The following is a 13,175-nucleotide window of genomic DNA, read 5'->3' as shown; positions in this document are numbered from 1 at the left end:
CGTAAATAACAGCATAATGCAGTAAAGACTTGAAATACTGTGCTGCCACACGCGTCTTTCGGTTTAATTAAAGTCATATATTTCTAAGGACCCTGTTATTCTACAGTATTGGGGGGTGAGAATATCCAATTCCTAAAATGAAAAACCGAACACCTACCCAACGGAAGAATATCTAAATAGCTGAATATTCGGGCCCAGCCTACCTAATTATTTTTATGCAAAGATGTGGACAGGAATGTAGCACAAAATGGAAGTGAAAGCAGAAGAAGCAAATATTTTGTCCCAAAAACCAATGAATCATCGTGATAAATGATCGTGATCTCAATATTGATCAAAAATAAATCATTTTGGCCACAATTGTGCAGCCCCAACGCTACATAAAAAGGATGGACTTGTCTTGATTTCAAACAAAAAAAGAGAAAAGCACACTAAGCTATGAGGAAGGTAAGCAGTAGAAATAGTAGACGGGTACAAAGATAGAGAGAGGAAAATAAAAAAGCAATCAGATGCTGCTTACACACTGTTTCTGACAGACCACAACTGCAGCATAGACATGTGCAGCACTTTGAAGAGATGGGGAGGGAGAGACAAAAGTGGAGCACGAGACACACAGAAAGACACTACACTCTTAACTAGTGGGGGTCTGGGCTCGTTGCCGTGGTTACAACATCAGATTTAAAGTGTGTGTGGATGCGGAGAAGCCGCCCATTGTGGAGGAACGCTGAATGTTAACTGGATGTTCCGATGGCTGAAAACAAGCTCCGATCCCATCTGCAAGCTCGGTTAATGAGAGCACACAAGAAGCCTGATCAAGAGATAACTGCTAAACAAAAGTGCTTGTTTCTGGAGATAATTTGGCCTGTTTCTCCACCTAAGCTTTAGAAAAACATACGCATGCAATTAGGAAGACACATAAAAATGTACATTTTTGAATTGTTTTAGATTACGGTGACTAGATAATCTGAGTAATAATATCCCTGTCCTGAACTTGGGGAAACTGAATACTTGTACTCAGTATTCTGCAGAGTAGTTATTTCTGGCAACTTCACCTACTTCCAAGGTGCATGGGCAATAACCCTGATAAAGGGTGCCACAACCCAAAATGCTGTGGTCTCACAATAAAGATGTTACACTAGACTTTTGAAGAATTAGAATTGTCACTATACTTACGTGTTTTGACCTATTTGTACTTTTTGAAATAATTTGGAAGACAAACTTAATTTGGAAATGCTGCCTTCACATCTGACATTCAAACGGCACTTTCAAAATGTTTGTGAGGAAATGTAACCGTTCAACCACACCAAGTATAGTCAACAGTAGTAAGAGTCGGGCCTCTCCATCTCCTGACCAACGTCCTGGGAGGACATGGTTGCCGTGTAATGGCACGACCTACATCAACACTCCAGTACTGAACAGGCATTAGCAGTCCTGCTGGAGGCCACAGCTGCAGTGGTTGGTTAATGGGGTTGAAGCTGGAAGCAGACAAACAGCTGACAGTAAGGTACAAAGTAGGACTGAAACGATTCCTCGATAACTCGAATAATTCAAATTCTAAAAAACCTCGATGCCAAACTATTTGCCTCGAAGCTTTGTTTAATCAATGTTACCAACGTTGTATCGCTCACGGCGTTTCCGCACGGATGATTATTACTGTCGCACACCGGACTGACGCTGCTGGTGACACGTGCCATGAAACTGACGGCGCAGTTTACAAAATAAAGAAAGAGAGAGTAAATAGTGAGGGGCTAAGAGAAGAGAAAGGCTGGAGGAAACAACAGAAAGTGTCCAAAGTTTGGAATCAGTTCAAAGGTAATTAAAACGAAAACTCTGGACAGCGTGTCTACTGCAAAATCAAACTAGCTTACCACAATAATAGCACGACGTCAATGCTTCAGCATCTCAAATCAGAAATCTCTGATCAGAAAACATCAGGTCTAACTTAATCATCCATTCCACGAAGCGGACACGACAAAAGTAAATCACAGAGTCGTATGGACGATGAAACTACACCAAACACAACAACCACCAAGAACAAAGACAAGAAAATACGTAGCGGTGACCACGATTGGATCTAAAGAGCCGACTAGTTGACTATCCCTTCGGAAAAACAGCTGATTGTTGCGCACCACTTTCTCTCACTCTCTCTCTTCACGGAGAAACAGCTGATCAACGATCTACTGGCATAAGTGTAACAGAGCTGTGTAGCACTGTAATCAAATATAGGTTGAGTATAACAAATATTTACATATAGGCCTATATACAGATCAGTCTCAGGTTGAAACTTAAGTTAAGTTGCACAACTTAAGGTAATGTTTATGTATGTTGAATGTATGCCTTAGTTTAAGGTTGTTATTGCATTTCAGAAAATGTTTTCTTTAAAAACAATGTAATATGGCACTTAAATACACTTAATATGTTTAGTTTTTTGAGAGATGATATTGCAAGCAATGTAGACAATAAAATGTAGCTTTTTCCGAAAATGAAACCAATCTATTTTATATTATTGCTTTTCAATAAAACAAAAGAATTTCTAATCCGATTACTTGATTAATCGATGGAATAATCGGTAGAATACTCGATTACTAAAATAATCGATAGCTGCAGCCCTAGTACAAAGCAGTCTTTCACCAAAACACAGCCGGGGCTAAGGGTCAGGTAAGATGAGTGGGTGTCAACCTGGCAGCTGTCCTGCTGCCACCGTCACATTATGGGCCAAGCAAGCTACGGTCAGGGCACCAGGTTAAGCCCAGAGGGATTGTCTGTAGGCCATATGTTACACACACATACACAAACATGCACGCACGCACAAACTGTCCTCATCAGGTTCAGATGTCCTTTAACAAGGCAATGAACTCTGAACGTTGTTGTTTTTTACAGTTTTCAGTCACCTTATGACAAATTGGCAAATTCCACCATAAAGTACAATTGTCATAAAGAGGGTTAATGTTATGGATACAATCAAGATACCAAGCGATTCGGTCTCATTCGTTTTTTTTTCTAAAACTGAAGTTACATGCAACAGATGTTTATAAAAAACTAAGCAGGTAGTTCAATGTGTTTGATTCTGTTGCTTCTTGCATACTAAAGACGTAACTTTGTGAGATGGAAAACAGTTTGGGGTTTGTGTTGATTCTTTTAACTTTCACTGTCAGAAATGACCATTTGACCAATAGAAATCGGTGTCTGTTTATATCAGGGCAGAAGAATTGGTTTCTCAACCTCTCTAGTTCATATTTTATTTAGTGAATGATCTGATGTCAGGCCTTGCCAGTCCTCTCTGTGTTGCCATTCTCAAAATCCTTTCAATACGGTAAACAACAATCTTCGAGCTAGCAAGCTGTACGCTGAAAATTTGGATTGTGCAACAAGGCAGGCCTGTTGGTTCTTTCGGGAAATGATTGTAGATAGTAGTAGACACGGAGATGCACTGGTAAGAGCTAATGAGGTTTAACCATGTATCCAGGGGTGTAAATGTTAAGAAATCATTCCTACCACAGGCAATACAACTTTTTAACACCTCATCACTGGGTGCTAGATAAGACTCTTAGACATCACATCTGCACTAAGTGCAACTTGCACAATAGGTTTATCTACATCTTTATCATTACTAGTTAAGCAGTTGTACATTTTGTATTCCCAACTTGTATATATTTTAAATATTTAAATATTTGTTCTTGTATTGTATCCTATTATTTCATGTATATTGTATCCTAGTATTTCATGTATATTCTGTGCTGTGTGACTGATATTTTGCTGCTGTAACACTGTACTATCTATCCATCTATCCATCTATTCATTCCACCAAAACAAGTTCCTTCCTGTAAACTATTTTGCAGAGCCACATTGCTGCGTCCGGAGCTTAGCGCCGCCTAAGACCATTGTGATTAGTCTGAAGAAATGCAAACAACCCAGAGTTTTTGTGTTTGTTTTTTCTATTCCAGAATGCATCTGTGTTGTAGCCAGACCTTACTCCACAGCGCTGTGGAGATATGTCTGGCAATGCGAGACTACAGTCAGATAAAGGTGAATGACAGATCATTTCACTTATAAACAACAAAGATTACATGTCCCTGCAAACAAATACAAACATTATTGTCTCATCTCAAACACACTGCCATCAGGTAAACTAAGTCTCCATTGCTGACCAGTAGCACAAAATGACAACAAAGCAGACCACAAAGAAGTGTAAAAATGCATCCCGGACTTGGTGTGTATCGTTACTGCAAAGACGTGTTGGTTTGGAGACGATAATACTGTTCGTCTCATTATTTCTTTGACATCCACACAAGGCTGATATTTCTGATATCCAACCAATGTAGCTCTACTCAGTGTATCTGACAAAGCTTACCCACGTAGCCGAGCCTCCACTTGGAGAATGCCACAATGCTGCTGCCTATCCAGAAGAACTCGTCCACTACATGGGACACAGAGGCCTGCTGCTGGCTCTTACACTGAGCCACTTCCTTCTGTTTGTCCATGTCCCCCTCTGAGGAGAAAGCCCCTTTAGCTGGAGGTCCGGGCTTGTCTCCGGTAGCGGCCGTGGCAGTGGAACACATCAGGGCTGAAGACACTGGGCCGATGGGGAAAAAGCCGCTCCTCTTGGATGTGTTCATTTCATACCCGAGATTACAAGTTTCTGCCTAAAAAAACAAGGGGACCTTCCCACTAAGGGAAAAAAAATGTAGCTTTGGGTAAATAAGGGATACAAAATAGACATCTACCTCAAGTACTTTTGAGTAAATGTTCTTTTTGGGTAATGTTCTATAACCTTTGTTGTTCTAACTCTTAAAAAAACTCACATATAGTATCACCAATAGCATCCCTTGCTGGAAGTTTCCTTTCCTCAAAGCAAAATCCGCAGAAAAAAAAAGCCAACAGAAGAATTCCTCTCAGTCACTGAATGGTATCAACAGTTGGTCAATAACCTTGTAATGTTATTGCCCCAGTAAACCTGCTTATTGCACCGCCAGCTCTTCAATATTCTTCCATCTCAAGGACCATAAAGATGCAGCGGTATGTTTTCAAAGCTACAATTTGTCTTCATGGTGTGCCATCGTTTCTTTATTTCTTCCCTCAGCCAGCATTCATCAGTAGTGCTGAAAACGGCTGGCTTCTTACGAAAGAGAGAACGTGGCTGCGTCGATGGAAAGCAGGAAAGACATGGAAGCACAACACTCAAACGGTAACTGTGCAACATGTGTTGGGCTGACAGAAATCCTAAATCCCTAGGAGGCAGTAATCCTGGTCTAGGAGATTTGCTAAATGTGTGGAGTGAAATGCAATGACTCACAGATAAAGACCGAGAGGGACAAAGATAGGACATGATAAAGGCATAATAAAGATGTAGCTTCTTTTATGTTCCAGGGCTGATTGAAGAGTCAGTTGGATGTCACAAGGTGTTTCCTCTGAGGGTTCCGGACAAACTGACTCTAATATTGCCACAACTGTGCAGCCGAGCTCCACGTGAGACATTCCTTTTATCAATCACCCTGCACTAGGGTTGGGTACCGAAAACGACCGGCATCTACCAAACCGAATGACAACGCAGATTTCAGTGCCACTTAATTGCCTGTGCTGCCATCTGGTGCTCCAAAACGAACGTAACAGGTAATCACTAGCATCACTGCACGTGACGCTAGTTAACATTACACTTGGCAGCATGTAACATTAGCCTACCGTTAGCTAGTAGCTGGCTTAAACCCCGTTAAAATGCTGACAGCTAAAAAGTGGCTGTATTTCACTCAAAAGGATTCCAACACCGGGACGTACAACAGTCTGCAGCTAAAGACACAGAGGAGACTAGATGCGCTTTGAGACACCATGGACACTGCCGGAGTCGGAGTTGTCGGAGAAACAACCTTGATGGGACTTCATGGTGCGTTCAATTCCACCTCATAAGCTCATGGTGCATTCAATGTTGTTGTAAAGTACCCTTCTGCCATCTAGTGATTCTTCTTTTTGTCGTTCAACAGCATTTGACTGGTGAAATAAGTTATTGTAATTACATTTTTAATAAATCATTTAAATTTGACCATATGGCCTTAGCAATAAACAAGCCATTCTTCAGGCACCGTTTTAGCACCGGTATCAGAAAAACCTCAAGCGATACCTAACCCTAACTTGCACTCACTCTAGATCTCTGGCTGCCTTACTGATGCTCTGCATCATCAGTAGAGATTGAAAACTATAGCTCATTCTCTCAGTGTGCATGTAAATCCTTTAACCACACATACTTGAGCAAAGAGAGCAGTTTTCAGTAGTTTGCTATGTGCTCAAATGTCAATACCATTATACCATGCCTGTTTTCATAAAGCTTCATTACGTTCACCAAAGTTGTTCTGGCTGCTAAAACTCCATCACAACACCACCTCCAAAGAAATGTAAAACTGTGGACTGAAATAGGTCAAGTTTCAAGCTGACTGAGCACGTCGAGCAGTGCCAAACAGTGTCAGGCCTCAGGACCTGGATCTCTGCTTGACAACCAGGTGCCAGGCCCTGAATATGGAACAGTTTCTCTTCCAGAGCTGACAAAGTCAGACAATAATACAACATAAAAAGCCCTGAAAATCCAGCCTTGGAACATAACCGGATAATTTAGTTAATTTGTCTTTAGACAGCAAAGATTACAGCTAAACAGTTTAAAGTTTAAAAGTAATACTGAAAAACAGTATGTTGCATTCAGCACAGTGAGTACATGTGCTGACAGCTTTGTTAATATATAATATGGGAGATGTAGTTTTTTTTTTTTTAAATAACAAATTGTTAGCTTTTTTTAAGTCTTGTTTTTTATTCTTTGAAATGTGAAAGCAAATGCCAGTTTAGTGATGAATTCAGACACATACACCAGTAATGAACAAAAGAATCAAAACACTACATACTGTAAGTAACGCCTTCAGAGGACTGACGGCTAATAGGCTGAACATGGGGATAATCTACAGATGGCTCACCATGGTATCATCACAACTCCCTGACCCTGTACCTTTCATTTGTTTTAAATTCAACAAACAAACTGTTGTATTTTAGCAGAATACTGAAAGCAACAGAAAGGCAGAACTGAGTACGCATATTTTCCTCATAATGTGCAGCCCTGCTTAAAATGTATTTTAAGTGGGGCGCCTGGATAGCTCACCTGGTACATTGTGCGCCCCATGAACAAAGGCTCAGTCCTTGTCGCAGCGGCCTCAGGTTCAACTGTGGTCTTTTGCTGCATGTCCTTCCCCCCTCTCTCTCTCCCTTTCACATCTTCAATATATATTACAAGGTATGTACAAGATGGCGGCGCACGTGAGTGCAGCGGCTCTTTTCTCTCCGAGCTGGTGCTTAAGTTTGTTTGGTTGCTGTTACTGATAGATCTGTATCAGTCAACAAACTCCTACAGTCGTCAGGACTTGATAAACATTTATTTATTGTATGCACCCAGTGGAGTAGCGCTCCTACTTTCGCTGTATTGTAAAGTACAATGACAATAAAGGCATTCAAAAAAAATTCAAAACAATTCTGCTGTTCTATATAATAAAAGGCCTAAAATGCCCCAAAAAAATAATCTTAAAAAAACTTACTTGAGTACAATGTTCTAGTACTCTTCTCTACCTGTGGTTTCAGGGAACCAAATCAAGAAAGATATGTGGTCAGAGTTCTCGCAAGAGCACAATTTGAATTTGCTCAGCGAGTCACTCTGGCAATGAGTAATGATGCTCATTACACATGCCCTTGGAGCCGAGCTGCACCAATCACATTCTGATATAGGCGGGCCAGAGGCGTGCTAAACAGATGACGACAGCGCTGCGTCGTCGAAGTCCGGAATCAGTCAGTAAACATTGGTCGTAGTGTTATCCAATTGCGTCGAAGTCCGGAATCAGTCAGTAAACATTGGTCGTAGTGTTATTTTCAGTGATATTTTCAAATGCATGCATGGTGCCGCCCCTCAAGTTGGGCCATTTTCATTACTCATTGCCAGTCCCTTAATCTTTTGGATTCGGGTCTGGATTTCCAGGCTAGTCAGTGATAAGCCCAGAGTTAAAAGCAAGGCAGCAGCAGAAACCAGGGTAGGCTCCACATGCACGATCACAATCAGTGGAATTTCTGCTCTACAGAAACTGTATCATCTCTGTGAAATGAGACTGCAGTCTGACCAACCCCTGAACCAGCTTCATGCAAGATGGAGTGAAACACAGAGTCTGCAGCACTAACACTGGACATTTCTCAGTTTCTGAAGGCTGGTAAAACATGAACGTTGTTGGACAGGGAAGGCTGAAGCCGACACGAAACATCTTTAAATGTTACCTTTTTCCAACTATATTCAGTGTCCGCCCTAATATATTTGAAGAGGAGGGTCAATTTGCCGGTGGTGGAGAGCGACAGTTGAAATACAGACAAGTGTGGGGAAAGAGAGAGAGAGAGAGGGGTATGACATGTTACAATAACTCCTGGCCAGGCTCATTCTTAGGGAAATGAACCATTATGGAAATAATCATGAGAAAGGCTATTTCCATTTCATCAATTTAAACCAGGACATAATTCAAAAAGATAAGTCCATTTTGTAATTTCATTTTCAAGTGTACGTTACACTCTGCCTGCCAATTTGAAAATGGAAATAAGACCACTTCACATCCAATTTAATTTTCCCTATGGTAGTGTTATGCTTAGGAGTATACAAAATCTAGGCTAATTATTTGTCAACGGAACTTTCAGGCAGTACGTGGGTGCATTGACAAATATAAGATGATTATTTCCTTTTAACATTGGCAGCCACTGACTTCCATACACCACAGGTTGGCCTATGTGAGCAAACAGATTCATCAATAACCACATGTAATACAAATATCGGTCAGCAAAATTACTTATTCTATTTTTATTCGGAGTGTCTATTTGCACCCCCAGTACGAATAGCCTCGGCCACACAGCTGAGCTATTCACACCCTGTGACGTAACAACAAAAACACGTTGCTCGCGTGCCCCGAAATCATGGCGGACGTTCATCTTCCATGACTGCAGAAACTGGCATATTAGGAAAGTTTTGTCTCTAAAGTTTATAACAATTGAATTTCTAGCGGAAAATGGATACTACAGTTGCGCTTTCTGTCTTCAGTGAAAGCATACAACCGTTAGTTTGTTAGTTAGTACCTGTTTTTGTATACCTAGCAACCGAGGCTTGAAGACACCAAGTGGTAAACAGTTGTACAACATTCTGTAAGAACTGCTAGGTGAGTGGTTAGAACTCTGAGCTTTGGTCTGGGAGGCTGAAGTTTGATTACCTGTTGAGGTGATCTTGTTTTTTTCATTGGATTGGATAATTTGCATGCCATTGCGCAAGTCAGGGCCCGCGAACGCAAAATTTTTTTTGCAGGGTGGTAGGGGAAGACTCATGAATATTCATTAGGGGACTCATCCCTGAATGGCTAGTACTTGTTGCCTGCTCTGGTTGGGTTGGTTAGGTTTAGGCAAGAGGAGTGGGATTGGTTATGGTTAGGTTAAGAATGTCAGGGCGAGCCAATCAGTGATGAGTTCCCTAATGAATATTCATGAATCTTCCCATACCACCCTGTAAAAAAAAAAATATCGCGGCCCACGCAAGTGTATGTATTAGCGTCTCTCTGTGTGCAAAATATTGGACACTGCAACGCTAATATTCCAAAAAGGTGTAGTACATGATTAGTATGGATAACTGTGTGTAAATATATGCCAAGGTACTGTAAATGCACAGGGGTGCAAATAGCATACATTGATATTTGTACCAGACGGGGTATTAATAGAACACATTGCTGTATGCACCGGCGGGGTACGAATAGCATACACTGCTAATTGTACCAGGGGTGCAAATAGCCTCACCCATTTTTATTTCACCCTGCCACATCAATGATCCTAAAAGTTGCCTGTAACTTTAAATAGTCTCAGATCACCACACACACAAACGTGATCAGCCCACTGCTGCAGCTTAAAGAACTTCCAATTTAGGATGTTGTTGCCAGCAAAACTATTAAATCCGGCATTACCTTCCAACTGTGTTATCTATAATTAAGTGTCTGACCTAGAATTACGTGGAGTGATCCAAACTAGTGACGCGTGGGCCCCGTCTGTGTCAGCAAACCAGCCTCTGCTCTGCCCCCATGCATTCATTACACCAATTTGCTTTGCTTGTCACCACTGCTGTGTAGCCATGTACTGAAGGCAATAATTGAATTTTTGGGGTGCTCTCTTAAATTCGGTATGCCTCTTACACATTCATCAGATTTAATAGCTCGTTAACATGTATGCTAATTCACAATATTCTATAATGAGACCTAGCACTAAGTGAGGAACGTGAGCCGGCCAAATGTTTACAATTGACAAAATGCTGCTTGATGGATGATTTCAGTGCCGAATTATTCGGAGCATCATTTCAGTCCCCAAATTGAGTTTCCTAAAGTCATTTTCTCTCGGACGTATATGAAAATAAGCAAGGAAACATAAAACTGACAGGATTCTTCAAGGAGTCTGGTCATTTGCAGCAACATACAGATCACAACGAATCAAGAGACATAGCTAGCGTTAATTCGATGAGTAGGGACATCAAAGAGAAAGAGCACCAAAAAGAAAGTTAGCTAACTCACCATGGCCCCGGGGTTTGGCTTTTTTCACATTGTTGCCAGGTCGACATTTTGAAACGCTGGTTTTAAACACTACGTTGGGTTTGTGTCGCTTTCGTAAATTGGACCAAGTAACATAAATATGAATTTTCGACGACTTGTCTTTGAGATACCAAAGATGAGCTGAGTCGTAGAAACTCGCAATCTGTGGCATAACAACTCAACTCTCTGGACTCTCATTACAAACACTGAAAAGCCAAAGCTACAATAACAACATAGGCTGCTATAACTGTAATAAAAGCATTACAATAAAACGGTTACAGTGGAGTCTTGATATCGTGTTCATAAATATCTACACGTCGGAAATATGTTAAAGTTTCAAGGACTCATTTCGCTGCATCTCATTATTCAGGTAGCTCACACACGTGCACGCATCCGTGTCGCATTCGGGCACACTTTGGAATATAGGAAATGTGACATCTGCGACAAAACAGTTGAATACTACTATAAAATACTGTTAAAATCGCCTGTTAGGATATAAATACAAAAGTGAATTCGGATGTGGGGAAATTTCTCTCTTTATGCTTAAAATAATAGGCTACCTATATACCCAAATAATAAAATCAGATATATTTATTCAGTATTCTTTGCGAAAAACTGAAAATCCTTGACATTTTACCAAAGAACAATATGTTGCATCCTGCATCATGTTGGCATTTATTAACTACATCTCCTAGTAGACCTTGACAGCAGTTCTGCAATTTAAGACTCATGGGTTATGTTGTCATATTTGATATTTAAAAATAAATGCATGAATGCATGAATGTAATGTTGATGTCCCGGGGCTGTTGTCAAGAAGATTTCAGATAAACTGAAGTCATGAGGTCAAAAATCATCATTAAACTGTTGTATTTATTTGAATGTGCCATATTTTATTCACTCAGTTAACAGTACAAATATATATTCTCTTTGAATTCTATATCTAAACATAGTCTAAATGCTCGTTCAAAGCCTTTTCCACTGCCATGAATTACATGTTGGTGGAGAAATGCAGAGGAAAAGGTCAGTGGTCAAATTTGTTTTTCGTTTTAGAATGTAATTTTAAAATATAAGACCCCTATTCTTACCTTTTTAACATGACCTGTCCAGTCACCATATGCAACTACTCTTCCTGTACAACTCAAATAGCCTATGGTGTACCACAGGGTTCTATTTTAGGGCCAGTTTTATTTTCTATTTACATACTTCCACTCGGCCAAATTACCTAAATACATTTTCCCGCCTAGACTACTGAAACTCTCTTTTTTGTGATTTGTGGCATCAACCACAAATCACTCTCCTGCCTTTAGCTAGTCCACAACACAGCAGTCAGGCTTCTCACAATTTAAAATGGTGGACCTCACCAGTGACCCACAAGACCACTGGACCTCAAGACAAAATACCAAGTTATAACCCCACACAGCAAAGAAGACTGTATGACCATTAGGTATAAATAGGCCAGTGGAAAGTAGGCCAAAGCCCAGGTGGCTAATTTAACCCACAGAAACGTCCCCTTACATTGTGTTTGGTTTGTGAAAGTAATAACTGCTTCTGCAATCATGCAATCAACTGGAAACATACAACAACTGTTCACATTTATAACTTAAGTGGGGATTCAATTTGAAACAGCAGTATGCTCGGACCAAACTCAAAAATATGTGTATTTCAAATTTGTGGGGTGGTTATGTGGAATATTCTGAACAGTTCGATAAAACAAAGTGTAAGTATAATGTTTAAAAGAAGGTATAAAAGATTTTTGAAAAGTATAGAAGTGCGGAAGGAGAGTGAAGACCTCACTGATTTTAATGGTGATTTATTTTTATTCTTTTTTTCTTGTTGGCTTGATAAAGTAGGACGTGAATTAGAGTGGTATTTTTGCATTATTTGGAGAGAGGTCTGTTTGGTTTATTTTATTGATTGTGATTTCTTTATGGTGAAGAATGGGGGTACTTGAAAAGCCTTTTCCGAATGGGTTTAGTGTTATGTTGAATGTTTTTTTTTTAGATCGTCTGAAATAAAGATATCATTCAATCAGTGAGAGGGCATATGCTCTTGGCCATTCAATTGGACACACTGGTGACCTCCCAGTCTGATTACTGTTGAAACGCTCCCTGAGGGGTTCAGGGATCTCAGCTCAGGATTTTGTCACCTACTTACTATTCCCTTACAGAAAGAAACCTGTTGCTGTGTGTTAGCGTCTGCTTTAGGCTGATTGGAAGTGCTCTGTCCATGGTGCTGAAATGCTTCAACAACACCAAACCTGTTTGTTGTATAAGATGCTGCCCTTAGCCCTTGTGTTGTCCTCTTTCTGTTTGTTCTGTAAAGTATAAATTATCACCCCATTCTGTGTTACATCTTCTTAGCCAACTTCATTCCAACCTATTGCCACTAGTGTTATACTTATGTCTGGAATTCATGGTCAATAAACCTCATTTATATTAAATCACACCTAATTTCGGAGTAAAAAAACAAAATCACAAATTATGAATTATCCTGACTAAAATAAGAGGATGTGGAGTGGATCCCAGACAGGTATATGTCAACGTTTAGTCAGGAAACGGTTTTGAAACC

The 13,175-nt window shown here is 40.3% G+C and overlaps 1 protein-coding gene across 10 annotated transcripts in view; it reads right to left on the bottom strand.

The window, feature by feature from the left end:
* plch2a (phospholipase C, eta 2a) overlaps window positions 1–13,175 on the bottom strand; it is a 226,374-nt gene that overhangs the window by 83,752 nt on the left and 129,447 nt on the right. For 2 of the 10 annotated variants that reach the window (XM_031311150.2, XM_031311157.2), the window contains exon 1: window positions 4,349–5,397. The exons of 3 other annotated variants lie outside the window; for them this stretch is intronic. In XM_031311150.2, the coding sequence (XP_031167010.2) occupies window positions 4,349–4,613 (265 nt within the window). In that variant the 5' untranslated portion in view covers window positions 4,614–5,397. Of the gene's footprint in view, window positions 1–4,348; window positions 5,398–10,589; window positions 10,780–13,175 lie in introns of those variants that run through there. 5 more of the 10 variants (XM_031311158.2, XM_031311160.2, XM_031311095.2 and 2 more) reach the window with 3 other exon arrangements.

Source organism: Sander lucioperca, chromosome 12, assembly GCF_008315115.2.
Source record: "Sander lucioperca isolate FBNREF2018 chromosome 12, SLUC_FBN_1.2, whole genome shotgun sequence".
NCBI lineage: Eukaryota > Metazoa > Chordata > Actinopteri > Perciformes > Percidae > Sander > Sander lucioperca.
Note: the sequence above shows the minus strand (reverse complement) of the source record. Positions and strands in the feature narration are given on the sequence as shown.